The sequence below is a fragment of the Dermacentor andersoni genome, chromosome 8, assembly GCF_023375885.2.
Source record: "Dermacentor andersoni chromosome 8, qqDerAnde1_hic_scaffold, whole genome shotgun sequence".
In the NCBI taxonomy this organism is placed as follows: Eukaryota; Metazoa; Arthropoda; class Arachnida; order Ixodida; family Ixodidae; genus Dermacentor; species Dermacentor andersoni.
In genome coordinates this window covers 118,220,048-118,246,569 of record NC_092821.1, presented here as the reverse complement: position 1 = coordinate 118,246,569, position 26,522 = coordinate 118,220,048, and the positions used below count along the sequence as shown (strand labels likewise).

The 26,522-nt window shown below is 43.0% G+C and overlaps 2 protein-coding genes across 4 annotated transcripts in view; one reads left to right on the top strand and one right to left on the bottom strand.

Annotated features, from left to right (window-relative positions):
- LOC126529154 (serine/threonine-protein kinase/endoribonuclease IRE1-like) overlaps nucleotides 1–19,976 on the bottom strand; it is a 59,049-nt gene extending 39,073 nt beyond the window's left edge. Inside the window, exons 1-8 of the mRNA XM_050176750.3 lie at nucleotides 19,603–19,976; nucleotides 12,445–12,556; nucleotides 11,943–11,979; nucleotides 10,987–11,141; nucleotides 8,346–8,474; nucleotides 7,382–7,424; nucleotides 5,421–5,482; nucleotides 1,982–2,041 (exon numbers count right to left, since the gene is read on the bottom strand). Of these exons, the coding sequence (XP_050032707.2) occupies nucleotides 1,982–2,041; nucleotides 5,421–5,482; nucleotides 7,382–7,424; nucleotides 8,346–8,474; nucleotides 10,987–11,141; nucleotides 11,943–11,979; nucleotides 12,445–12,556; nucleotides 19,603–19,770 (766 nt within the window). The 5' untranslated portion in view covers nucleotides 19,771–19,976. The remainder of the gene's footprint in view (nucleotides 1–1,981; nucleotides 2,042–5,420; nucleotides 5,483–7,381; nucleotides 7,425–8,345; nucleotides 8,475–10,986; nucleotides 11,142–11,942; nucleotides 11,980–12,444; nucleotides 12,557–19,602) is intronic.
- A 422-nt stretch (nucleotides 19,977–20,398) lies between these two features.
- Nucleotides 20,399–26,522, top strand: part of LOC126529157 (testis-expressed protein 2) — a 43,718-nt gene continuing 37,594 nt past the window's right edge. For 2 of the 3 annotated variants that reach the window (XM_050176753.3, XM_050176752.3), the window contains exon 1: nucleotides 20,399–21,026. The gene's annotated coding sequence lies outside the window, so the exon portion shown is untranslated. The remainder of the gene's footprint in view (nucleotides 21,027–26,522) is intronic. The other variant, XM_055069639.2, reaches the window with a different exon arrangement.

Sequence of the window (26,522 nt, the reverse complement as noted above, 5' to 3'; positions counted from 1 at the left end):
GTTCTCTTTATGATTCATCCGAACCCAAGGAGATTTTATCAGACTCGACATCATGCAATTTCAAACTCTAAGCATGCGCCAGGAAAGCAGTCGACAAGAGTTTATACCTCTCTTGTACGAGTCTTTTCAAGGATTGTGGAGCTCAATCACAGTTGAGTCGTGTTACCTGGCAACTGTGCCTGTGACTGATGTCAGAACGGCAGTTGAATTCAACTGAAACCAGCAATGCAAGTTGAGGCAAGCCAACTGTCAAAACGGTGGCCTCCAGTGGAACTAGTTGATTCAGTTTTGTATTTTGACAATAGAATGACAAAAAAATAATGAGTGCAAACGGTAATTCCAGCACGTACACAAAAGACTATGTCGACATTATTCATAACCAAAATAAAATAGTGCAAGCATACACACAATATTTTCTTTTTCTCGAAATACATTCGAAGTGCGATCACATGTTTGGAGAGATGTGAGTCACTAAACACAAGATGCACCACGTAATATCTGAAAGAATCTGTTCAGCTGTACAATTAGTGAAACTTTAATTTGTCTTTGGGCTTGACAGCAGTTGAAAGCGGCTGTGTAACACATTTATGAGTGACAGAAGCATTACCGGTGAGCAGTGAAATAAATTTTCTACTGTTGGCCATCCCTCTGAAAAGTGCTCTAAATGGCGAGCATGGCTGAAAAAGAGGTGCTGATTGAAAATGCTGTTAACTTTGTGGTCACTTTCCAGACGCTGTTTTCAATAAAGTGGCTTATTATAGCTAGTTCTGCTGTTCACAGGTGGCACCACAACCAGGAGATCCCCCTCCCCCATTTTCTGACGATCACTCTTTTCTGGAGTTTCACAAATGGTGCATTTGAGGAACTCTGATCACAGTCATGCTGAGGTTTCCAAGAAAAGTGTCATACTGATTAATCGTAGAATGAAGCTGGTAGGGATTCAGTGTCAATCACGTGCGCAAGAGAAAACTGCAGTGAAGTTGTGTGGCACGGAGAAAAAAAAAAGAGCAGCCAGTATAACACTAATGGAGTCCCAGCTGTGGGCATGTTTTATTATTATTACTTGTACCTCTTTCTGCACACTAAAATTTTTATCTGTAAGTGGCAATTACCAATTCGTTAATCCCACCACTGTAGGTATGCATTGAGGATAACAACATCTCCGGTGCCGAGGCTTCCCCACAAGTTGAAGTAGTAACTTAGCGCGATAAAAACACAGAAAAAGGAAAGGTGGACAAGGACAAGCGCTTGTCCTTGCCCACCTTTCTTGTTTCTGTGTTTTTATCATGATAAGTTACTACTTCAATTATGGATGACCAACTAGCCCAACAATCAGCTCTTCTAGAATTCCCCACAAGGTTTAGCTCAAGGTCTACTCTCTTTTATTCAAATACATACGAAATGTAAAAATGCTATTGCTATACAACCGCTGAATCGAGCTGAATGAAATTAGTTGCAGTTAAGAGGGAAAGCTAAGTTATACTGACTTCCAGGAGCAAAATTTCAATTTAGGTTAGCAAATCTTTTTTAAATAAATATTCATGGGAATCTGTAAATTAAAAAAGAAATTGAAGCCAAGGAAAGCGCAGTGAAAAAAGAAAACGCAAGGAAACAAGTTCATTGAATGCACTCGCTGGCGAGTCCATTCTACAAAGTGTCACTAAACAATTCCACGTGACAACTTGCGAATGACACCAACAGCCGAGTGCCCTCACTCAAAGTAACACTAAGTATGCACATGTGACATCTGTACTAGCTCATCGATTAGCATGTCGCTCAAGGTAATGGTGCTATAATGTGTTTCCTAGACAGACGTAGACTAGTAAAAACTAAAAGCAAACGAGACAGGAATTCCAACCTGGTACTAACATCGTGACAAATGTACATTTAGTTTGCATTGGTCAGTGCAGACAGATCAATACAATGACAGCGAGGTCACACTCCCAGTCCAGCACTCAGAAAAAAGAAGAAACGATCTCACCAGTGTCCTTATTAAATGTCAGCACCCGACCACTTTCGCTCGACGTGAAGTGGGCCAAGTCTGTAAAAAAAAAAAAACATTGAAAATTAACGAAGTAAGAAAACGAATGTAACAAAATAATGTGAATTTCTGTGAAGGCCAGCTGACATGTTTGTTAGTGTCACAGAAGCAAAACGTAGTAGCATCTCTGAGCACTGTCACTGTCCCAAGCATAGGCGCGACACTTAACATGGGCAGTTGATTGCTGTATTCCGAATGTCAAGATTTTTCAGCCCACAGCAGTTTCAGCAAGCACTGGCAGCCAAAGGAGATATGATAATTTTACATATGTAACGCTATATCTGTCTTCACGCTGCTTTTGAACAAGTTGTGTTGGTGGAGCCAATGAACACTACGCAACTATCCTACAGTACTGCAAAGGGACATACAATGCTATACATTCATTGTCATGCAAAGAATGACACGCAATGGTACAACACACTGTGTGAGGCGCAGAAGTGGAGGAACAAACACTATGTTTTTATACGCTTCCCTTGCCTCAACAAGCCAGCAACAAGCCGCTATTTAAACAAGTCAGAGTGCCGAGCAGACACCTAACGCCACCTGAACAGAAGAATGTGAAACAACCACCTGCCGCTGCAGCTGTGAAGGGGACTGCTTTAAAGCGATTGAGACAATCCCAGAGTCAGGGCAACACCAGGCTGACCAGCAGTAGTTTTCACGGCTTAATTACGATGCATAATAATGCTTTGTTATGTCATTGATGTGAATAAAGTGTTTTGCAATGTTCCACATGAAATTTAGCTGTCCAACGTTTCTTTGCTTGTATTTGGTGATGAAACAGTCTCTGAAAGGAAAAAAGAACTGTCAGCCACCTGAACTGCAGCCCGAAGCTAAAGAAAGGAAACCCGTATGGGTTTCTCAGAAAGAAAGCCTTGCAGTTTAAGAAAAATTTGTCCTGGTTCGTCTATCCCACACCAGAACATATTTTTCTTCAAATGCAAGGCTTTCTTTCTGAGAAACCCATATGAGTTTCCTTTCTTTAGCTTCATGCTACAATTCAGGTGGATGACAGTTTTTTTTTCTTTCATGTACCTCCACCTTACAGGCTTCCGTGAAACTGATTTGCCAGAAACAGCCTCTCTTTTGTACGGTGTTTTCGGGTTACCTGTAATGTCTCCTGTATTGGCTCTGTCAATAAGACAATTTCATTGATGAATTCATGCAGCTGCGTCAGAACGAAGCCAGATTAGATGCCGTGCACTCCTACAGGGCGCAGTAAGACAAACAATTTCTACACAGTTTTCTTTCACTGTGTGTATGGAAGGGCTTTTGGTGAAAATAACACGTGAAACCTACGTCAAACATCTCACTGGGTCCAATTCCAAAACGCAAACCAACTGGAACCAGGCCTAACCAGTAAAGGCCAACTGCATGTTGGGGCACTAGCTAGGTGAGCCAATAATAATTTTTTTTTAATGGGAGAGCCCACGCATTTCAGGGATGGATATTCCAAAACTGTCGCTGATCTCGGGACCTGTCTTAAACGTTTAAACGTAGCTGATGCACTGAATGGCTTGAATTTCCCAAAAGCAGCATCTGCCCTAAAGTAATAAATCAAGATTTTAATTAAATATCCTTTGTTACTTAACTCATCTGTGTGCATCAGTCAACTTTTGACAATCACAGCCGCAAACTACAGGCTGCTGGAAAATGAACTGCAGAAGCATACAGATTTGGGCTTGTTTGACGACTTGAGACAGTGATACCATTTCTGCCTACTGCTAAAGTCTGGAAAATTTTTCACTTATCTTTACTGCAGTATCCAAGCAATTTAACTTCAAAGGACATTTTATCTCGAGAGCTCCTGCTTAAATACATTGCAAGGGAGAAATCATTTTCCTCGGCAACCACTCCACCAATTATGAGTAGGTTTGGTGCAGTCAAAAGAAAAAGTCAAAATCTAGTAACTGTAGGAAGCCAAACTTTTTTTTTAGTTAGGCTGTAATTTCCCTAGCAAAAATTTTTGCAAATCACAAAATTGAAAGAAACTCGGGTACCAAGTTTTTAACTCTTTTAAGTCAGTGTACTAAATAATATCACAATTACATAAACTCCACCTAATAACACACCTAAAGCAAACAAACTGTATGTATTGTACACCACTCTGAAATGTACCACGAACTTAGTAACTACTTCTGCGAAACCCTCATAAACACTGCAACAATTTCACATAAGCTAAATTTATATATGAAATTTGTCAGCTTCGATGCTTAACAAATGCAGTTTAAGAAACTGTTCATTTTTGTTGCAGGATTAGAAACTTGGAAACTTCGAGTTTCAACTTCTTTTTTTTAACTTACCAATTTTCGGGCATTGCCGTAAGAAACTGCAGGCCCCAAATCAAAATTCTGCTTCCTAGAGTTAGTAGAACTTAACTTTCTCTCTCAAGTGCAACAAATTTCATTAAAATTGGCCCAGATGTCGACCTCATAAAAGCATTCCTGCATTTTGCATGTATTTGAATAGGGTAATCGGAGTTGTGCTCGCGCTACACCTTCCCCTAAAAGCAGCTGAAGCACAGCACAGTTTGAAAAATAACTGGAATTACACTCTAAGCCTACATATCACGAATGACACTGCATTTGTGCAGATGCTGCCAATTTTGAGCAGGGAGTTCTTTACATATCGTCCTGAAGCTTTTAATGCGTTTTTTTTTTAATTTTATTGATAGGGACCTTTAATTAAATGCTTTTTTTAACTTCGGTAAATATAATGGAAAAAGTGACTTGGTTAATTGATGATTTAACTAGCAGCTCAGCCACGACCAGCTGCATGTTGGCACCTAAGCAGAACACAATAACAGACGCGTCCACATCACCGACAAGAAGGCGCTCAACAATGCGAGTAACACCTAATGCTTTTCGAGGAGAAAGAATAGGTCAAAACACATAAGCTCCAAGTACAACCACGTTACTCCACAGTACTCAATTCTAGCACAAAGGCCTTCTTTTATGGCAGCAGCCATCTGGAACACTGACCTATTTGAACTTCCTGTAAAAAAGAGCCAAGAACGCCGTAAAGTTTTGTTTGCTTGCGAAACAAAAAAGGTGCAAGTGAGCAGGAAGCGAAGATGGCAGGGGAACGCACGTTACAATAAAAATGTTTGCTGCATCTGTAACTTCCACAACCAATTTGTGCCGTTCAAATGCGACAGATGTGTTTTCTCTCTGCTTGTACATGGCAAATTCAAAAAAGAGAAAAAGCAATAACAAATAACACAAAAAGACAAGAGATAAAGGGAAAGAAAAAGTAAAACAGAGGCAGCTGGCAAATGATGGACGACTGCAACAGCTGCTCCGTTCTAGTGCGCGACAGCAAGAATGATCTCGGCAAACAATCAAACACGAGCGTCGAGTAATGGTAAAGGTGGGTTCACCGTAATCCTTGGCCAGGTCTGGTGCCGTCTGGGCCGCGTAGTCAAAGAAGGAGGCATTCCATCTGCGTCAAAAAAAGTGAAGCAAAGTGAGCATTCAGAGAACGGAGCACACCATGTATAGGCTGACTGTCGTTGTAGAATCGTTGAATTTTTAATTTAAATTACGATGCATATCTTATTTTCCTTCATCTTTAGAGAACACAGGTGTTATGCGTAATTTTTTTTTCTCTTCCTTTCTCGGCTCATTTCCTAACTACAACATGACTGGAAGTTCTGCCACACTTTTATGTTTTCAAAATGACTTTATTTTTTGTTATTGTTTGACTGAGTTGTGCACCTCTTCGGTTGTTAAAATTGTACAGATTTCTAGCATATACACTGGTAATTTCATCATTATAGTTATTGTAACTGAAGTGACTGTTGCTATTTCAAGTTCTGATCTTTCTTCATATTAATGTTTTATTATGTACAAGCAATATCTGTAAATAAAAATTTCAAGTCTTTCTTGCCATAATCTCTGATGAGATTGACAGTATTCTTAAGTACTAAATAAAATAAGTTGATGCAAATTTCACAAGAGTGCAGTTTTGAAGCGTGCCTCCAATAATAGGCATGCAGCAAGATTTATGCCCCCCCCCCCCCACCAAACCATGCATAGCTGAAAGCAAAAAGGCTTTCTAGGCGAATAATTGATGGAATTTCGTGAACGTGGCATCACTTGTGAACATGGCCATGAGAAAAGCATGCCACAGTGCTTTAACTTTCGCTGTCCTGCATGTTTTCATGTTCGTAGTACATCGTGCAGTACAAATGGAAATGTACGTTAAAAAAGAAGAGAGGAAGAAAACAGAAAGGTACGAAGGTAGGTAAGTGCAACCACAAACTCTAAAGAAACATAAACATTCTGCCTGCAGCATAACCGGACAGCTTCTATATGTAGCACGCATCACAGGTTTAAAATTTTTCGGTTGGAGAGTGCCACACAAATAAGCATGTTCAGTATAACATTGTTAAAGTTGCACCAAGCACCAGTCAGCATAGACGTGCTTCTATGTTTGGTCCCCCAAGTATCGAAAGTATTATGGGACTAGTGGAAAAGCACGTAAAATCCCAGCCTAAACAATTCTGAAGCAAGTTCAATAATTTTACATGATTTATGCGTCTGCCATTATTAGAATCATCAGCCTATTTCACGTCCATTGTGGGATGAAGACCTATCCCAGCCGTCTCCAGTTACTTCTGCCTTATTTGTTGCCCTAAGAGATCAGCGGTGATCAGCTCCATCCATTATATATTCTGCTTAATACCACTCCTTTCTCTTAATCCCAATTAGAATATTAGCTACCCTTCTCCTGTTTTCTGCTTAACCCATGCTGCCATCTTCCTGTCTCTTAAATTTTCTGTTTTATCCATATATAAACAACGCAGCAGCATGAATATATTTGTAGTAAAATCTCAACTTGGCCTTCCTCCTCATGCCTCCTGTCATGAAATTACACGCTTGCATTTCTGTCATAAATTTTTCTATTCCTTGGCACCAAGCAATGTGTTCATCAAACTAACCCATCAAACATTTCGCCATAGCCAACCAAATGTTGAATACGCCGAATGAACCCGTACAAAGACCTTCCAGAAGTAGCTTTTCCTAGATACATCACAAGACTGGACCTTACCGACCCCATCGCCGTGTTAACAGATTGTACCCAGTTTGAAACAGCCATAGGGAGTCATTGTACAACATGTTAACCAAGAACCGCAGCTTTCACTGTCAGCCCCTAATGTGATGTCCCTTTGAGATCCTTGAGGGATAATTAATCAATTAATGCATATTTTACATAATGAAAAAGAAATTGAAAGCAAATGAACATGCTGGATTGCATATGGCAGCGTTTCGGTAAAGAGAGGATAATGACGCACAACGCGCATCCAATTAAGAGAGGGAGTCCGCCTGAAAGACTCACCTTTTTTCACCTGTCTTGCTGTCGTACATGGCAATCTGGAACTCTGTGAAAAGAGAAAACAGATCCGGAAATGCTTCGCTAAACCACAAACAGCCATGGAATGCCGCTCAGGAGGCAAGACGCAGAAGTATGCAGATGTTTAAATTTCCTTGGTCTTAGAAGCATGCCTTTGGTGTGCTGCAAACAATCAATGTGCTTAATTGGGTGTGGTACACAAGGACCTCGACAGAGAGAATATGTCACCCATGCTACGCTCTGCAGTACTTACTCAACACCATATCAGCTGCCTTTTACGTCAAGCGTACCACACAATGTTACGGTAGTGCAGTAGACTTTTTTTAATCTGTACAGTGCAGTCCATTCTCAAAGGGAACGTATAACTGGTCATAAATGTATTACAGCTGCAATAATTCTTTAACTATGCAAATGAGAACTGACTAACATGATGCATTAGGCTGAAATTCCTGGATAAAAAAAATAGTCTACAGGCCTTCATAGCAAATCTCAGCTGTAATTGATGGCAGGATACTAACAAGGTGTTCTCTGTAACAGGGGATTGGACTGTATGTGTATCTGTATGTGTATCTATAACTGTATCTTGTCTTGGACATCCATTTGTGATTTAGTAGTTCAAACTAACAGAAATATGTTCAACCTCTCGGAAACTAAAACAAAAGCTACTCGAAGAGCTCCCAGTATCTGATAATTCTCCTTAATGAAGTTTGCCCTAAAGGGAATCAACAGTCTGCCCTTTGCTATTTCAATCAAGGGCTGATGTAGCACAGTTTTGTCCAACGAAAGGAATGAAGGAATCGCACGAAAGGTAGAATTGGGTCAATACATGCTTCAGAATTACAGACCATGTACGCTGAAAAAAACAAAATAAGAGAGCGGAGGAACATACTTGAAGAGACACAGATTGCAAAAGACAGGCTGAAATGACCAGCACAGTGGCATGTCGTACCTGTACGGCCAACAAAGATTGCCTTCTCGTAAGACACCGGGCAGACCTTGTCCGAGCCGTGAAACGAAATAGTCTCCAGCTTGTCCCCAGTGAATAGGTCGATGGCGAACCAGACATCCAGCTTCTGGCCTGAACAAGGTGGGCAAGTGTCATGACTGTGGGGCTCCCCACCCAAAATCTTTAAAAAAATATTATTTACAGTGCGTCCGTGACGGATCTAAGAAAGATGGCCTATTGGACATCAGGAATGTGGAGCAGTGTAAAAACAACACTGGTGGTGATAGCCAATTACAGGATTGACTTTGTCTACTAATTACTGCATGTCGAAGGGGAACAAAGGCAGCCTGAATACAATGATATATTTTCACTTTATTACCTTATAATCACATTTATAATCACAGCATTTCTTTATTCACTTAAGCCTGACATAGCCAGGCTGCCCTACGATTAAATGTAAACCATCCGACAAAAGCTTTCAAGCTACACGAACTGCAAAAACCGTGAAATCTTACGAGACAAACCGACACTGAAGTCATAGAAGAAATAGGGAGAATTTACTGTTTTATTTTAATTGAAACATGGAAATAGTAAGGTAAAGGGAAATTAAAGTGCACAAGAAGGTAACCTGCCACATGTTGGAGCCGAACCAATCTTCCGCATTACGCGTGTTGTGCCTTGCCAATTATTAAGCCACCACGTACGAATACAAGGTTAGCCCTGGGAGCGTTAGCCTGCGGGAGCATAAGTGGAACGCCCCTTAAAGAGCAGGTGTCACGTAGTAGGGAGTGAACTTAGGAGAAGGCAATGGGCCAATAAACCCTCGTACGCTACTTTATGGCGTTGAGGCCATCAAAGTCGAAGCCCCCACTGAGCAACAAGCCAGATGAATCCCTTTATCATTCTTGATCATTCTTGCTCAAAGCTGTGCAAGTATTTTAGGACCTAAGCATGCAGCTTCTCCATGTTTTAACTGGCCCAACAAAGTGCATTTTCTTACACCCAGCCACATTAAAAAATTTAGGCAGGAAAGTTAAGAGCCAGGAGGTCCTTGGTCAACTCCTTGTGCAAACTTCTGGATGCCAAACGTTGTTTCTGTCCCTGCAATGATGCTCAAGAGAGAATTAACAGCATTTCTAAAGAGATAATAAAAACAAAATAAAAATAAATAAATAAATGTACCCTTTCTGCTGGTGAACAGCAGGCTGATTTTCAATGCTCCCCAGCAACCAGACAAAAGGAAAGTGTCTAGTCAGGCAAAATCTGATATACAAGTCTGGGCACGTGCAGCTAAATTTAACTAAAGCGCAACTAAACATGGTCGAGGCAGAAACACCTGCCCCACCATGTAGGTGACACCAAGCCGCTAAATATAAAAAAACAGGAAACAGCTGCATGGTACAGTTCGTGAGCCAGTTGGGACACTTTTGTTCCATGCCTTCAGAGAACCAGCCCAAAACAACAGTTTTGGCTATAAACCCAAAGCAACCAATACACCTACAACATGAAAAGCGCATGCAAGGTTCTACAGCAAGAAGCCGCCCAACGGATAAGGTTAATGACAAAAAAGTAATGCCAGGTTATAGCAGCAGACTCATGACAGCTGTGTTTATGCATCACATTGCAAGGTTTTTTTTCCATGCTTTAAGCATGAATGAATAATGTTCATGTATCAAATGAGCATGCTCAGGCTCAGCACTGATTTAGACACTGCAGGGACAGTGGCATGTGATCATGAGATCTGACATTAGGCCTATGCAAACAGCTACACATGTAAGTCGATGTCTAATTTTAAGAACCGCTAACCAGTATGAACAAACTTTTTATTGACACTATTTTCTTTCTTTCTTGTTTTTTTTAACAAAACAGATGTCCTGTCAGCCACAGGTTCAATACCTGCTACAACTTGCAACAAAACAAATTATTACCACTCATCGCACTCAGCACCAACACCAAATGCTAAGAGCTCCAAGTATGGTATGACCTCAAGAGAGTGCTGGGCAAACAAAAGCTCACAATTACAACAACCCCTGCAAATCTCGTACACTACAGGCATTCGAGTCAGCTGTTTTGTCAGCTAGTCCCGTGAATTATGCACACTGTGTAGTGTTGCCACCAGAATGGCCTGCCAACATAAATTCCTTAACACCCTTTAAGACCGAGACAAGGTTGCGTCTTGACATTTCATAAACAGTGCCTGCGTATATACTTTTTGCACACAGAGGTCCCAAAAGACTTCCAATTTTGCCCTCGGGTACAGCCCTCTAAATTTAGCAGTTAATGAGGAGAATAGCAAGTTGCAGTAACCAACAAAATAAGCATGACCCTCTAGATGACACCGGCTTCTGTGCATAGTTAAAACATAAGTTGATCAATGCATCTTGACCAAAATGAACGACGAGAAAGCTAAATACATGAGCTTCACTCACAAAGCATGTTTCTCATGACTGAACATGTCATGAATGTGCACGTACAGTCGAATGTGGGACAGGATACTTTTGTTTTCGCGGCAAACTTCGGTTCCAAAAACATGTTACCAGAAGTTTTATCGAGTTACAAGCACACTGCTGCTGCCACAGATGCCAAGACACTCAAGACCGATTGTCACTGCGAGTTCAAAGCCCCCACAGTAATTATTTCTCACCAGTATAGAGGATTCCATCGGTGCTTCGACACGGCGATGCTGACACTAGTTCTGGAATAGTGAAGGGAAGCTTCTTGATGGCGTCCTCACCACTGGTCTCGCCAAAGCCATAAATGTACAGGCTGCCATCTTTTGGATCCGGAAGAAAACTTGTTCTGCTGAAGGTGAAGAAATTACATTAGGATCACGTAAAAGTTGTAAGAGCAGTAATGCTATTGTCAACTTGTCTTGTTTCTAACCCTTTCAGGAACAAAAATCTTTGCTTCAATTACTATACAGTCGTGTAACCAAAGGCTATATAATATATGTGGTACAAAACAGAACTGTGTGTTACTGCACCAAAACGCCCATTTTCAGTTGAGCCGACCTGACTTTACAACGACGATCAGGTCAGTGTCGCCATCGAGTAGAAGTGGGGTCGGCCAGCGTAGGCAGCAGCAGCCTGAAGATCACAAGTGGGCAGATTTTAACCATTCATGCCTTGTGAATGTCCTCTCGGTACCTAAATCTGGTGATGCTGCCCTGCTCTAGAAAACCACAATTTTTCTATAAACTGAAAATCGTTTGAATTAAGCACCATCATAATGATTTGAAATGATTCCTTGCCAACTGAAATTCTTAGATTTATTTAACTTCACCGATATCTTGAATCATCATCATTATCATCATCATCAGCAGCAGCAGCAGCTTAATTTATGTTCATTACAATATGAAGCCCTCTTCCAGCCATTTGAAATTACCACTGTCTTGCATCTCCTGACTATGTCCTATTATGTCAGTGAATTTTCTCCTTTCACCACACCAATGAATCCTTCGCCATTTTGGACTGTGTTTGCCTTCCTAAATGTTGAATAATGCAAATACAAATTGCCATGATTTGACTGAAGTATGTACGAAAGAGTACAGCACTAGCTACTGCTACTGTGCTACCCGAGTAGATAAAAACTGCTACTTGCCTTTTAGATACATCAGCAGGCACCTTCAGAACTGGCTCTGAAACCACCATAAGAAGAAAACATTGATGGTGAAGTATGCCAGAAGATACAGGCCTTGAGGTTAATTAGTGTTTACGTCTCAGGAACATCTTGGCGAGTAACAACGACAACAGCAGCAACAATTGCAACGACGACGAGACGCAGGAGAAGGCTGTGCAGAGGAGGAATGAGTGCAGGCTTTATTCATTCAGCCAGAGGAGTGCTTGCTTCACTGTCCAGGAACTCCTTATCGAGTCCAACCAACAGCCCTTCTAAACTTGCACATCTTTTCTTTCTTTCTTTTTGTACTTTTCAATTACCAATGATCACTGATTCTCACTGTTGCTGTTCTTTTCGTGTCAACATTCAACAGTTCTGAAAATTTATTGTTAATTATCACTTGGAATCACCACCATAGTAAGTATGAGCCATGTATTTATAAATGTACTGGATGACAACAACAACAACAACAACATCAACCAACCTTCTTTTCTGGACCAGCGTATGCTCCCAGACTTCTTTTCCACGGCGTGCAGGGTTCCGTCCAAGGTGGAGACTAGAATCAGAGGCTCGACAACAGCAAGGTGCCTGTCATCCTGCAGACAGTGCGAGAAAGAAAACAGACGACAGTGACGTTTATTTCCCCGTGACTTGGGCAACATTCACAATCTGACGAGAGTATATCAGCATCGACAGTAGCGCTCGTCCTTGTCTGTTTCATGTTTGTGTATGTTCCGACATTTAGTGTCACTATATAGCCTAGTTAAAATGACAGACAAGTAAGACCAACAGTCAGTCCTTCTTAAGCGAGATCCTCAACGAGTACTGACACACGTTCCTAGAATGGAAAAAGATAGCCCTTGGCAGATATAAAAGCACTTACACTTTCATTTGATAATAAAGTTGCTCTCCAAACATTCAACCCTGCACCAGTGACGTTATTGTAGTGTAATGACACAGATAAAAACTTGCTGACTTCACGTAGCAATAAGGCTACACGTCGTGACAATGACGCCCTTCCTGAGAACCTGCAAGAGAAGGCCTTCCACATGCTTGCCTGCGACGCCTCATGTTTCCAGAAGGGTCAGTTATAACCTGCAAGAAACTGTCATGTCTTCCCTTTGCATTCCTAAGAAAGCCTGGTTTGCTGAAAGTGTGACATACACCACCGGCACCGTAAGAGTCATTTAGCTGAACAATTGCCTCAATCACCAGACTAAACCCTCCGCTGCTACAACACACCACCGCCAATAGCACATCATGAAAAAATAAACAAGAGCGCCACAGCAGGGTAGAAGTGATCCAGCATATAGTGACAGCCTGACACATGCATCTGCTGGTTAGTGAAATGAAAAGTGGTTTAGACAAATAAGTTTTTGCTAAATCACTTTAGGTAATTCGACGCTTGTCGATACTTTTTCTAGGAATTAGTGGGTTTGGGCTTTCATTTAGCATAAAATAAATAACTATAAAGAAGGAAAAAATTTAATGTCAGTACTCCCTTTAGTATCATTTTTACATTTTCATGTAGGCTCCCACACCATACTGATGGTCACCAAATATTAATAACACAAACAATGGCAATTTGGGCAAGCAGGTAATCCACAGATGAGTGCCTGTACTAGGCAGGTTGGTGCATCACTGATTCATCAATGAAGAGCGCAACTGACGAGACAAGAAGTTTAAAGACACACATAGCGGTAGAACACTCATGGCAGAACACAAGACTTGGCTGAGTCTAGCTTTGATAGCGTGAATTATTTTGTGCTAACAGGTACCCAGCAGATTGGAAATAACTCGCCTAGCAACAAATGTTTGAGAATCAGTGTTCCTCGTCTTTGAGCACAGCCAAAAAATTGCCAGGCTGCAGGCAATGCTTGTTTCTTATCATCTTGCCGGGCATTTTTGTTTCAATGAAAGACAGGACAGCCTGCCACCAGCCTATGTTGTGTGCAAAAAAAAAAAAAGAAGTTTATGCTCTGCTTTTGTCTGACACGTATGCACTTTAGTGGCATGATGTCTCCTGCTACTCAACAGAATTTCTTTGCCAGGATTCACGATGAGTGTGCTCAGCCACTCAACACTCATCCGCTCAGCCACTCCTGCTGACAGGTTATGCGTGTATATCTTTTGTCTTCTTGTACAGACTGCAGTGAAAATGCTGCAAAGGGTTTAAAAAAACCAACAAATTTAACCAAAACATAAAAATTAAATTAAGGTGTTTAACATCCTAATGCAATGTGCGGACCACGAGAAATGGTGTACCCGTAGGCTCTGGATTATTTATGATCACCTTGGATTTTTAAAATGTACCTAAAAAGTATGTGAGCATTTCTGCATTCCACCCCCTTTGGAATGCAGCCAGGCCATTGGGGCAGGGACTCGAAACCACAACCTCAAGTTCGGCGGCAGAATGCCACCACCACTCAGGCACCGCAGCAGCAGGTAAATTCAGTCAAAACCAAAACAGGAGCCTCCAAACTATGCCAAAGCCAGTAAGCATGCCAAAGAGCGATCGTTTCAATATGATCCTATTTTCCACAGCGGAGTACGAAAAGAGTTAACGAAACCACCGTGATTTTAAATAGCCTCACTATAGATCCACAGCGAAAAAAACTTTACACAAATGAAGCAACAATAGAGATGTGCCATCGTTGTCCACGTAAGTTGAGTTGTTTTTCCACATTTCGTCCATACTAAGTAGCCCAAATGTCAGCTCTTATCACTAGAGATCCGCTGACGAACAGAAAAGAAAGACGTCTGCTATGCTTTAAATGGCCCTGTGCTCACTAATTCTAAATTCTCTTGTGGAAGCTTGATAATAACTAGCCGGATGCAATATATTCAGTGCCTCCCGCAATGTAGAAAACGTGTAGAATGTAGAAAATGTGTAACGTCTCGTGATGCACAAAACAAGTGATTTCCAGATGTTCTCCAGCTTCTTACAGCTACGCGCTTCAAAGCATAACTCAAGACAGAACATGGATCTCATGAGCTGTGCCTGAATTTCGTTTCCTTGCTTGCTCAGAAAAATTCATGTCAAATGGGCCATTCAAAAATGAATAAGACTTTTATGAAATTGCTCATTGGACAACTCGTTTCGCCGGGAAGCCAATATTATCAGCCTACTGCAGGACCAAAGGCCTCCCTTCCCCAGCGACCTCCAATCGAACTGGCCTTGCACTATCTAATTTTGTCCCATGGCCACAAATTTCCTAATTTCATCACACCGCCTAGTTCTCTGCTGTCCCCGACTGTGACAGTTTCCTTTTTTTTTTGGCTCCCATTATGTAAAGCTGATAAGCCATCGGTTATCTGCCCTATGAATTACATGGCCCTGCCCAACTCAATTTCTTCCTTGTAATATTAACCAGAATATCGGCCACCCATGTTTACTCTCTACTGTGTCTTTCCGTCTCTTAATGTTAAGCACATGACTTTTCGTTTCATCGCTGGTTGCCTGGTCCTTAGTATCTTTCTTGACCTCACAGCTTCAGCCCCGTGTATTAGTACCGGTACAATGATATGATTGTACACTTATTTGTTTCAAGAAGTGGGAAATAAACTCGTTTAATGAGTTGGACACTCTAGCTTCAATATGGAAGCCTTGTTCAGTGAACACAGCTTCTGTGTACAAGCTGAAACATAGCACCTGTTTGTCCATGACACTTTGATCAATGTTCTCTCCTTCCTTTTCTTAAGATGAATACGACTTTACTCCCGGGGCCATTCTCTTCTAACATTTCCATGTGGGTCAAGGCCCGACTACATTAGAGCATTTACATATCTCGGAGAAATATCTTGTTCTTTTTTGCCCCCCCGATTTTTCTAGAAAGTGTCACAGAAACTGAACTTTTCGCCTTTTTTTGTCTCGACCCTTTACATTTCATTCCGTGCCCGACTTTCAAAGCTTGGAAGCATATAGTACAGCAACTTAAAACACAGCAGCTGCAATGCAAATGAAGATCTCTATACATATGAATGCAAAATTTAGCAAAACGTTTGCGCTTAGCAGGATGACATTGATAATGTGAATGGGATGCCACTCGGACTACTGATGATGCACAAAAAGGAAGAGCATTGAAGTAGAATTGCCACCACATTATCCTGGTCCAAGTCTGGGTAGTAAAAGGCTGGCAAAGGCTGGGATAATGTAGCAACTCTATTCAAATGCTATTCCTTTTCATACTTCATCAGTGGTCTAAGCAGCATCCTGCCCGTGTTTTCACTGGTGTATGCCAGACGTGAATGGCGGATGACAATGAGGAAAACGTAATTCAGCAAGAGCGATCCTTACACTGTATCAAACCAAGATATGGAATACGACCCTGGTGATAACATATGAACCATATCACCTTTGGTGATGCAGTAACCCTGTCGTATTCACCTTTCTGCACAACAGCATCACCAATAGAGAATTATATACTGGCAGCCTTTTTTCTCTTTCTCTTCTCTCAATGAGAAAAGTTGTGTAAATATGCATGTTTCTAAACACATTATGGTAGCATGCGACATTACAAGACTTCAGCTTCAAATACAATGCACAAAACCAATGCAAAACAGAACAGGTACGAGTGGTACGATATGCAGACTGGCAAATGAATGTTTCCTTATATGAACGTAGAAGGAAGCAAGATAGGATAGGTAGGGATGTCAACCAGAAGCACGTGTGGTTTGCTACCCTGCATAGATATAAGAGGATTAAGCGATGAAATGAAGAAGAGGGGGGAGCATTAGTAGAGAAAACGTGTGTGTGTGTATGGGGGGGGGGGGGGTGAATCACGCCTACACTAGGCCATTATGGCAATTTCATAAAGTGAAGTAATGCCCACCTTGCTTTGTAAGACTGCTACGCATGGGGTAGTGCTCCGAAAATGTTTTGTCTCGAAAAAAGGTCTACGATCTAGCCCATTCAACACAGGTCCAAAGGAAGTCACGCTCGACGTTCTAATGATAACAAAAACACAATACGTGTACGGTTGCCCCTTCCGAGTCACACATGGGTATGTCGGCCGTTCCAATAAGAAACAAGTGGGCTTTCATAAAATCCGGTTAAAGGGATCTTTGTACAGACAACAGTGTACTGCACTGAACGGGCTGTAGGCCACCAACACAAAAGGAACAAGGGGATCACCATAAGCCATACTATGTAACGATTCATTGCATTTTCCATTCTTTCCACTTTACATTATCACTAGCGTTGGTTACTCATTGCAACAAGCGATAGGATATGAAAAGAATTCTTATGTAATATTGATGTCACACTGTCACTTTCAATCACGATTGGGCCCAATCTGGATCAAGTATTGCTACACAGTCACTTTCGATCATGATCTTGCTCGATCCGGATCCAGACAATCACAATCCGCGCATCGTGATCGGGCCTCTTGATTGCGATCGTAGGCCAGCGACATCGGTGCTGACGACCATGTAGTTCTGAGAGTGGCAAACGACAATAGCCACACCCCCAACGGCAAGCGAAATAATATTTTATTGAAAAAAGAATGGAGATTTATACTACAATTGCTGCAGCACATTAGACAAATATGATAAGTGCTTTGGACCCCCTAACGACCACTCACACACTTGAGCTCACCCGAGCTCGATCCAGATTGTTGGACCATGTAGCAGCAATCATAACTGACTGCGATAAAGGAATCCCATCACTATCAAAAGTGACCATGTGAGACCGGCATAATAATCCCCGAGTGGTTACATTCCTAACAGCGACTTTTCGCATTCAATGAGGGTAATCAACAGCTGAGTACACAAATACCCTATTGCTCCTTTTTATATCAAATGTCTCCGTTATCTAATTTGCACTCAAACTAAGGTGTCGGTACACCTCCTCAGATTTTTTCTTTTTCCAATTCTAGCAGATACAAACACCTTCAACAATGCATTATGGGATGCACCACCACTTAGCAGTGATGCTCCTATTTGCACTTCCAGCGTTAGGATAATGTGGTAACGAAAATGTGCATGCATCAAGACTACAACTTTCTATTAATGGTGAAGAGTCAATCATTCCATTGTAGTATGTTACTTTCTTAGAACTCTTGTGACTATGTTCAGAAAGAGAAAAAAGATTACTTAGTAGAGGTTAAAACTGCAATAGAATGTAACGTTCTTTTTTTCTTTATGACTGGAGGTGTGGAAGTGACCATGTCAATGTGTGACATCCAATAATTTGCAGTCTTTCAAATATGCAGGCAGATTTTCTTCAGAAGGAGTGCAGAAAAGTCAACGGACTGGGTTCTCCTTCATTTCTCGCTACAATGTAAGAACTCTTTGAAGACGAATTGACCAGCCTTGGTCAGGTAATGCCGCAAGCAGTGACATCACAGGAGTATGCCGGTAATTTACGACGGCCGTTGGTAAAGATAAACTATCTGCTGTTCCAGGTGTGCGATCTATGTTTCTTGCTCAACTTAACATATTCTTTTGTTTTTGTTTTTTAAAGGAAGCATGTTGAAGCCTAATGCATGCATGCTTTCGAATCAAAAATCAACATGCATGCGCTGTTGGCAAATGAAAGAAAACGCGACATTTAAGCTCTTAAGTGTGGGGACACACACAATGATGACTTGAACGTCACGAGTACATCTGCGCGATGACAGGCGCAGCTCCACAATCTTCTTCAACTGCACTTGTCGCCTAGCTGCGTAGGTGATTCGAGGCTTATTAAGTGAAATACAGCTGTCATGCTCCCTAATGTCAAGATAAAGTGCTCGCGAATTCGCATACATGCGCGATCTGCTCACTACTGCTGCTAGTTCATTACGCGGCAACAAGGTATTTTAGAGGAATAGAAAAAGCAAGCTCTGATAAGTGAAAGAGAAACCGTTAGCCGAGACGTTCGTCCAATAATTGTATACCTATATCTAATTAGCCGCACTTGTTCCCTGTTGATGCTGCAGTCTCGACAGGGCGACAATATATCGAAGAAGCAAATCTAGCGACCGCGGGATCGGGCCATCACAGCACTTGTCGGCATTGACGGAGTGTGCTAAGCGGAAGACGATCGCATAACGGACAGTCAAGAGAAAGGACGTCGCAACTACAGGCGTTAGTGACTAAAGCAGCTGCGTTTACGATCGCGCCTGCAAAGGTTAGGCATTATGCATAAAATATGTCATCATTTGATTGACATGACTCGTCGAACTTTTGCTAGACCGACTTTTAAAAACGGAAAGCTAACTCGCAGCTACGCGTCGCATGCACCGCTACGCCACGAACACGTTATCGCACAAGGCAATTGACCAGGGACTGCTTTTCCTGATTAAATGAACACGCCGTCGAAAGCTCAATTTGCGTACGCGTACGCGAGCTGTTTGCAGAGACAGTGCACTTTCCACAAAAAAAAAGGCCTTCACGCCCGCGGTCACGCTCCAATAAACGCGAAAATCAAGAACCGCGCTTGCCCAAGCGCATCGCGGGGTGTTTAGATTGCGTTCGAAACGTTGCGTAAGCCACAGAACGACACACGTCGTTCTTCAAGGCAACACGGCGGGATCGATACACAGCCGGCTCCCGGCAATCGGCACGTCACATAAAACGGATCGAACTCCGACACGCCGCCCAGTGCATACACGTAAACAATCGAAACGGATAGATGACATAGGCTCAACTGCGTCGCTACCTTTGGCGGTGTTTCAGCGCCATCGGCTCCGGACCACGCTTCCGAGTGCCCATGGTCGGCGACCACGGCGCGGACCGCGGGCAGCACGGCGACGACCAACAGCGGCAACAGCTGTAGCAGGGCAGCAGCGCGTGTGGCAGCAACGGAGCGCATGATTCGCGGTCGCATGTCGGCGATCGCGAGACCATGCTCCCATAGTAAAGTCAGCCGTCCTGTGCTTCGCGACGACGGGGGCAGAATGCTCCCTCGCTTCGTGCTGTTCCTTCTTTTTTCACTCGCGTCGTGAGCGGCCCATCATCACAACACAACGCACGGGAAAGCACGCACTTGAACACACAGACACACACATGCGCGAGCGAAAGTTGACTTGTGGAGCCAGTGTGTTCCGTTTGAGAGTTTCAGACAGGTTTCAGAGCATTGAGTGCGTTCGATTCTTTTGGAACAGAGCGCCCGGAGTAATAACAAATCAAACTGCTTGGCGCAGCGTGGTGTAGGTGTGGTGTAACAACGGTGTGTCTAAAAGCGTGCTCGCTAATTTCGTCACAGCTTCGTAAATTGCTAAAGGCGCTAAAACATTTTCTCGCAGAAACAATCTCTTTACGACCGTACTTTAGCTACCCTTTAATATTGCAAGCTACAAAAGTATATCAGTCGGAATAATTTTTTCTCACCATTTCGTTTATATTTTAATCACTCAACGCGTACAACGCAACAAGGAAGTTGACTGGTAACTAGCGCCGCTTTTCTTGCTTGACGAATGAATCGTTCTGCTTCGTGAGTAGCGTAAAACCTTGCGGCGCAACGCTTTTGGTTCCGCTTTCGCTGGTGAAAAAATCTAACGTTTTTTGCTTGTTCTTAGCTGCGGCCGCGCTATCTTGGACATGCAAGCGCCGTTCATCGTCCGCACAACACAGCGGCTAATCTCTGGAAGCGATCTCCAGCGATAAAGGGATCAATCCGGCCCTTCGTCGTCTTCCCGACGCCGGTGCTCGCTCGAATCGCCCCAGGCGAAAGCACACAGTCATCAGCTGGGAGATGCGACGATGTGCATCAAGCGTCGTACTACCTCTATGGTCGTAAGGTGCGTTGACTGGTACAGCTGCCGCTGTGTGTGCGGGTTGCCGTCGTGCTGAGAGGCTACCGCGAGGTTTGTTTTCACCGTTTTGCGGGCGGTGCGAGCTACTTGTTCCGTCATTCATCGAGGTGACTACGCCGGTCCCTCTATTGCGAACGCGGCCGAACCCGTCCGGTGGTCCGCCGTACAGGCCATGCCAGCGGGAGGGACGCCTGAATCGCACCTGTTGAGCCGCCGCGCAGTGTGTGGTGGACGGATCGCGCTACCGGTCAAGCCGCGGACGCCAGCGGCATGACGGCGTGCTGACGCTACCTGTCAAGGGTTGCACAGCTCCGTTGAAAGCCTGCTGGTAAGTTGGCGCGCGCCACTTTGCTGCGTGCTTCGTCACCGGTCAGTCGCGTTTCGTTCCCTCTGTGTAGACCCCCGGTTTCTCATTGCTTCGAGCGAGAACGCTCTGTTGTTGAAGGCGGCGTAGTGCGTACTACACGTTTCTTGGCATTTTGCTTCCGAAACCTATGCGAATGTAGAGCTTCCGTGAAATGCTTACACGGCCGCCCGTATGTGGTTTTTCGCTCTTGCGATTAGCGCGCTGTAAACATACCGGGTGGTATTTCTTCTGTTGTTCAATTCCCGTACGTCTGTCTCTCGTTGTGGTTGATTGTGTTCGGTCTCCGGCGCACGCGTATACGATAAGCGTTTCTTTTGTTCTTTTGCATCACTATGCGCTCATTACGCATTACGCATTGGTCATTACGCGCGCCGCATCGACGAATGCGTTTTGGCTGGCTGGCTGCATGCGATTGGCAGGTCGTTTCACTTGCGATATGAATCATACGCGTCCGGAACCAAGGAAAACTGGCGGAGCGAGCAAGTACGCGCTGTGGCAGCTAGCCTGTGACCAGGAAAAAGAAATGCACGTTTGTATATATATACGAACGACATCAGGCCGGTTTTTTTTTAGCGTCACTGAAGTGACGCTTCGCAATTGACAGACGTCACTCTGCCACTTGTAGACCATCCGCTGTTAAAGGGAGGCTTAATTGGCTATGTAGTCTCGATCCGTTCCCCAAATGGCGCACACCCATTTGTTACGAACCAGTTACAAATCTGATCTGTGGAACAACTGCCACCACGTCGGGATTGCGCACTACTTCATCTAATAGCTGCGACGTACCACGCATATATTTTATACGGGGTATACTATCTTGCGTGTGGTCTCAACTGCATTATTAGCTCATTACTATTTGTAACAACTTAGAACCAGTTAGTTGAATTTGGTCGGTAATCCAGTTCACCTAATTGTAGCTTTCGCCTTAGCAAATTCCCCCAAGCACATTGCTGACACATAGTTGTATACATGGAAGCCCGCCTACAAGCATATGCGAGCTGTTTATATATATCGTCCTGCCAAAGTTATGCCTGTGTGTAAACATGGATGTAGTGCGTAATGCTTGCACATGCATAAGGTACTGCACTGTGTCAGCGGCTTCAAGGCAGACTAGCTAGCTCTACGTTTATGTATGAAGAAACCGGATGAGCGTCAAGACTTATCTTTGGGTGCGAGAAGTCTGCTTACTTCATCCTTTTTGTGTTTAACGTACATATAGGGCATAGTTGAAAGATACGCTGCCTATAGCCAAGCACTTGACCTCAGCTCCTCGTATCGGTCCTGTACTTTCAATATTTTTCTGTACGTCAGGAATGCTGACAATGAATGAGGACTGCAAGCTGTGCGGTACACTGGAAATGAAATTGATTTAAGTCTATTTCACTTAATTCTGTATACTGAAGTCAATTTCACTTCCCATTCTAGGCATGCATGTACAGCGAATTTTGTCGAAGTGTACATTCTAGCAGTACTCTGGTGTTGCTCTTTCTTGTCCACATTCATTTTAGGTGTCCCTATTCTAAGTCTTCTGCAAAATGAAGACCAAGGCAAATAGATCTCGGAAGGATGGAAGTGCTCATTTTAATCCGTAACTACTACTAAACCTTAAGCATGTAGTTTGGTGCCTGGATTAGTAGGAAATTAAGCCACTGAAGAATATAAAAGAAGCTTGATATGCTTGAAAAGGTATATAATCTCTACATTCGTCAGTGCTGACTTGTCAAAATGTTAATGACTGGAAGGTAAGAACTGCACAACGAGCAATGGAAAACAAAAGAATAGGTGCAACTTTAGGGAAAGAAAGATGACAGTGTGGCTTAGGGGTGAAGAGAAAGTAGGTGATGATGTTCTGGGTGTATTCGTAGGAAGGAGCAAAACTGGACAGGTCATGTAATGCATAAAGGAGAAACATGGTGGTCTATTAGAATAACAGAAGTGTGCCAACGAAAGGGACACAACAGCTAAGGAGAATACATTAGATGAGGTGACGAGGTTAGGAAATTTGCAAGTGTAAATGGGGGATACAGCAGAATTGATAGATGTGTCACCCAATATTGTCATAGTTTAGGTTACAAATGAGGATGCACTCATTTGTGGCCTAAACTGTCCTTTATCTCCTTGTGGTGTCTATCTGAACTATTGCTGTTACTTCTCCATTAGTTTCCATGGTGTGCTTTCTGGGGTGCGATTTTGTAGCGATGCTTTTTCCGATGCTATTCCTTTTTTTTTTTTGCGTTTTGTCAGCTAGTGGTCAGACTAAGGCTAGGCTGGTGTTATCAATGGAATATCAGTCGGCCGTGAACAGTGGCTGATATGAGTGGCACAGAAACGAAGCAGAAGGCATTGTTACATAATCGTGGTGCTGGTCTTCAGTAAAAAAAGAAAAAGTTTGCCAGGAATGGTGTTCTTGACATTCCAATATAGCCAACGTTGAGTAGTTGTCTCGGGGACCATTCACGATGCAGTAGCACAAGGAGCAGGCTAGGGACGTTGTGCTGCTGCATCATGAACCTAATCTTACTTGGGTCAGTTGGCTATCCTCGAAGACCATGTTTGGCAGCTACACCAAAACTGTGTCATTTTGTAGTGCCACTCAAAGCGGGACCATTTTCAGCAAAGCTAACAGAGTGGGGAACACAGATTGCAGTAGTGTCTTTTGGACTTTGTTTGAGAGAGATAATCTTGCTGTCAGTGTTTTATCTCGTTGGAATGCAAGGGCAGCTGGGTGTGCCAGCTTTGGCAGAGCTATGCATGTGTGTGTGTGGCATGTTTTCACCAAAGGCCAGGCCTCTGCACAAAACCATAGGCTGGTGCCTGGCATGTTACGCAGTGATGCTTGGTACAGCATTACAGCGGTTCTGTAATTATAGTGGTGTGCTGGCATATGGTGCAGTACACAAGTGCAGTATATAGCTGTGTCAGAGTTTTGACATCCAGGACCTACATGTAACATGAAAAAAATTAAAATGTAATGTGCAATACTCCTTTAACCCGCAAAATTCCTGAAAAACATTCCGAATTTCACAAATTTTTGTATGTATCATAGTCATAACTTTTTTCTATGCCTTTTGATTCTGAAAACGTATTACTTGATTGGTTCCTGGTTAGACTTAACGTAAAAATAAAAAAAGCTGCTCTTTAGCCGACAGCTTTTCCTCACTGCCGACTGTAACTCGTCTTCGGCAACAGGAGCAGCATAACATTGGGCTGAACGAATGTTACTCGTCATTGGCGACATTGGTACTATATACCTCCCATGTACAGCTCGGGATTAGGGATTAAAGGGTTAACCCTCTCAGCATTCATGACATGCCGAACGTTTCCACACTCTTGTCCCAGCATGTTCCTTTTGACATTCCTTTTGTCAGATAGCATTTGCCATTATCTGTCATCTTTTTTTTATTCTTGCACACCCAAGAATAAACTTGTGTTCCTTTTATAATATCCAAGAAAAAAAACCTGATGCTGGAAGTGCTTCATCTCTGAAAAAAAAAAAAGCTACGTTGAAAGGGTTAAGAATCATGCTATAATCCACTGTAACACTGAAATGGGGAAGGGGGAAGGGGCGCTCTCCCATGGTTGTCAGGGAACACTTTTTTCTGTTTTTCATTTCTGTTCCCTCAACAAAATACCATCATGTCAGACCTGCACCCACGTACTCCCAACATAGAAATCTTGAAGAAACAAAATTGAAGTTTTACGAAAAGTATTCTACACAATGCGGACCTCGCACGAGAACCATCTTTGGGTGTGTGCCAAGGAGTTAAAATAAGTTTCTGTGACAGTGACATTGAGAGAGAGAGAGCGATGAAGAATTAAGCCCAGCTTGATCAGTGGTGCTGAATCCTAAATAATAGCATGTAAGCTGTAGCCAATGTTTGTTATTCTGTGCATCATTTGCGACGCCATCAACAGTTTTAGCTGGTAGTCATTGGCAGACTCATCTAAGAGCTGCACCTTGCTAAGATACCCCCCCCCCCCCCCCCCAAAAGTGAGGGTCTTACACGAGTGAATGCAGCAAATTCGCCTGCCTCCCACGTACCTGCATCGGTTTCTACAGTGGACAGCAAACAGAAATCAGAATATAGTTTGTGCATCTTTCCACTTACCGGCCTGTAAAGCTGCAGCTGAGAGGGTTATTAACGCAGCTTCACCTGTTCATCTGTTTCCTCTGACAGCTGTGTACACACTGCAAGGATACTACTAAAGTCGTGATTGTGTTGGTTCCTCCTCTGTTATGTTTTTCAAGAGCTGTAGCCTCATGCTTGCCTTAACAAACTGCAATTTAGATAGTGCCGGGTGTCGGGGCATTGTGAACGTTGTGCAGGCTTCCCATGTAGAATCCGTGTTTTGTTTTTCTGTATTTCGGTCTATGCATGAACTTGGAATGTGTTCAAACTCTGCACTTATCCCAGAACAGCAGGCTTTTGTGTGCACTCGTTCATTGCTACAGTCTTTTACAGTTCAACCCACTGTCAGAGGGAACGCACTAATGTATGGCTCTCACGTTGGCTGTGCTCGAGCTGCAAGTGTGAGCTGAAGCTGTGTCAATGCACGGTGCAAGTGTGAGGAGAGGTGCCAGAGCTACCAATCTTCACCAAGTCTTCTGCTACACAGCCCAGCCTTGTACACTTGCTGTAAAGGAAAATTCTTGTGTGCTCATCACTTGCGTGTTCCCCTTAACAGTGAACTGCACTGTACTTAACAATGTGCATAAGCCTTTTTTAGAATGAACTCGGAAGCAATCATGGTGATAAAGTGTTCATCTCGAATATAAAGTAGAATGCGTGCAGAACTGTGCGGAGGTGGTTTAAGCATAATCTTGCCGTTGGCTTTCGTGAAAATTGACATTGATTTGATGCAGACTTTCGTGTAGTCATAGATGATGAAAAGCACCCGTGAAGTGCATTTCAAGAACTGCGAGTTGACATGAAAACCTTGGATGTAACATCGACATGCCGAGCTACAGCACAATGTTACCCCGTCCTCTCTGTGTTTAGGCAAAGGAAAGGGTTTTTTTTTTTTTTTTTAGATAAAGAAACTTCAGGAGACAGTCAGTTTGTTGCACATAGATGCAGATGGTGCCTTCAGAATCCTATTGGTGGCAAAAAATGAAAAATGGATTTGTGACTTTTGCAACATAGCAGTCGGTAATAGATAGTTTTAGCATGTCGACATACGTAATTACCGTCCATAGATTGCTGGATTACCGTGGGCATAAATGCGAGCCAGCTGGGTTGGTGGCACCATCTTGTGGCGCAGAGCACTTAACCAGAAAAGTGACGAGTCATTATTCCAGTAACCGATCATACCCTGCTTACCTTCCGGTGTAAAGCTTCTGCAACATGCAGCCCCTTTTGCATTATATTGCTTTGGCAAGAACACCCATGTGACACAAACACTTTACCTGTTGTTGAACAAACCATCACAAGACGTCGCTATCGACATTGTTGCTGC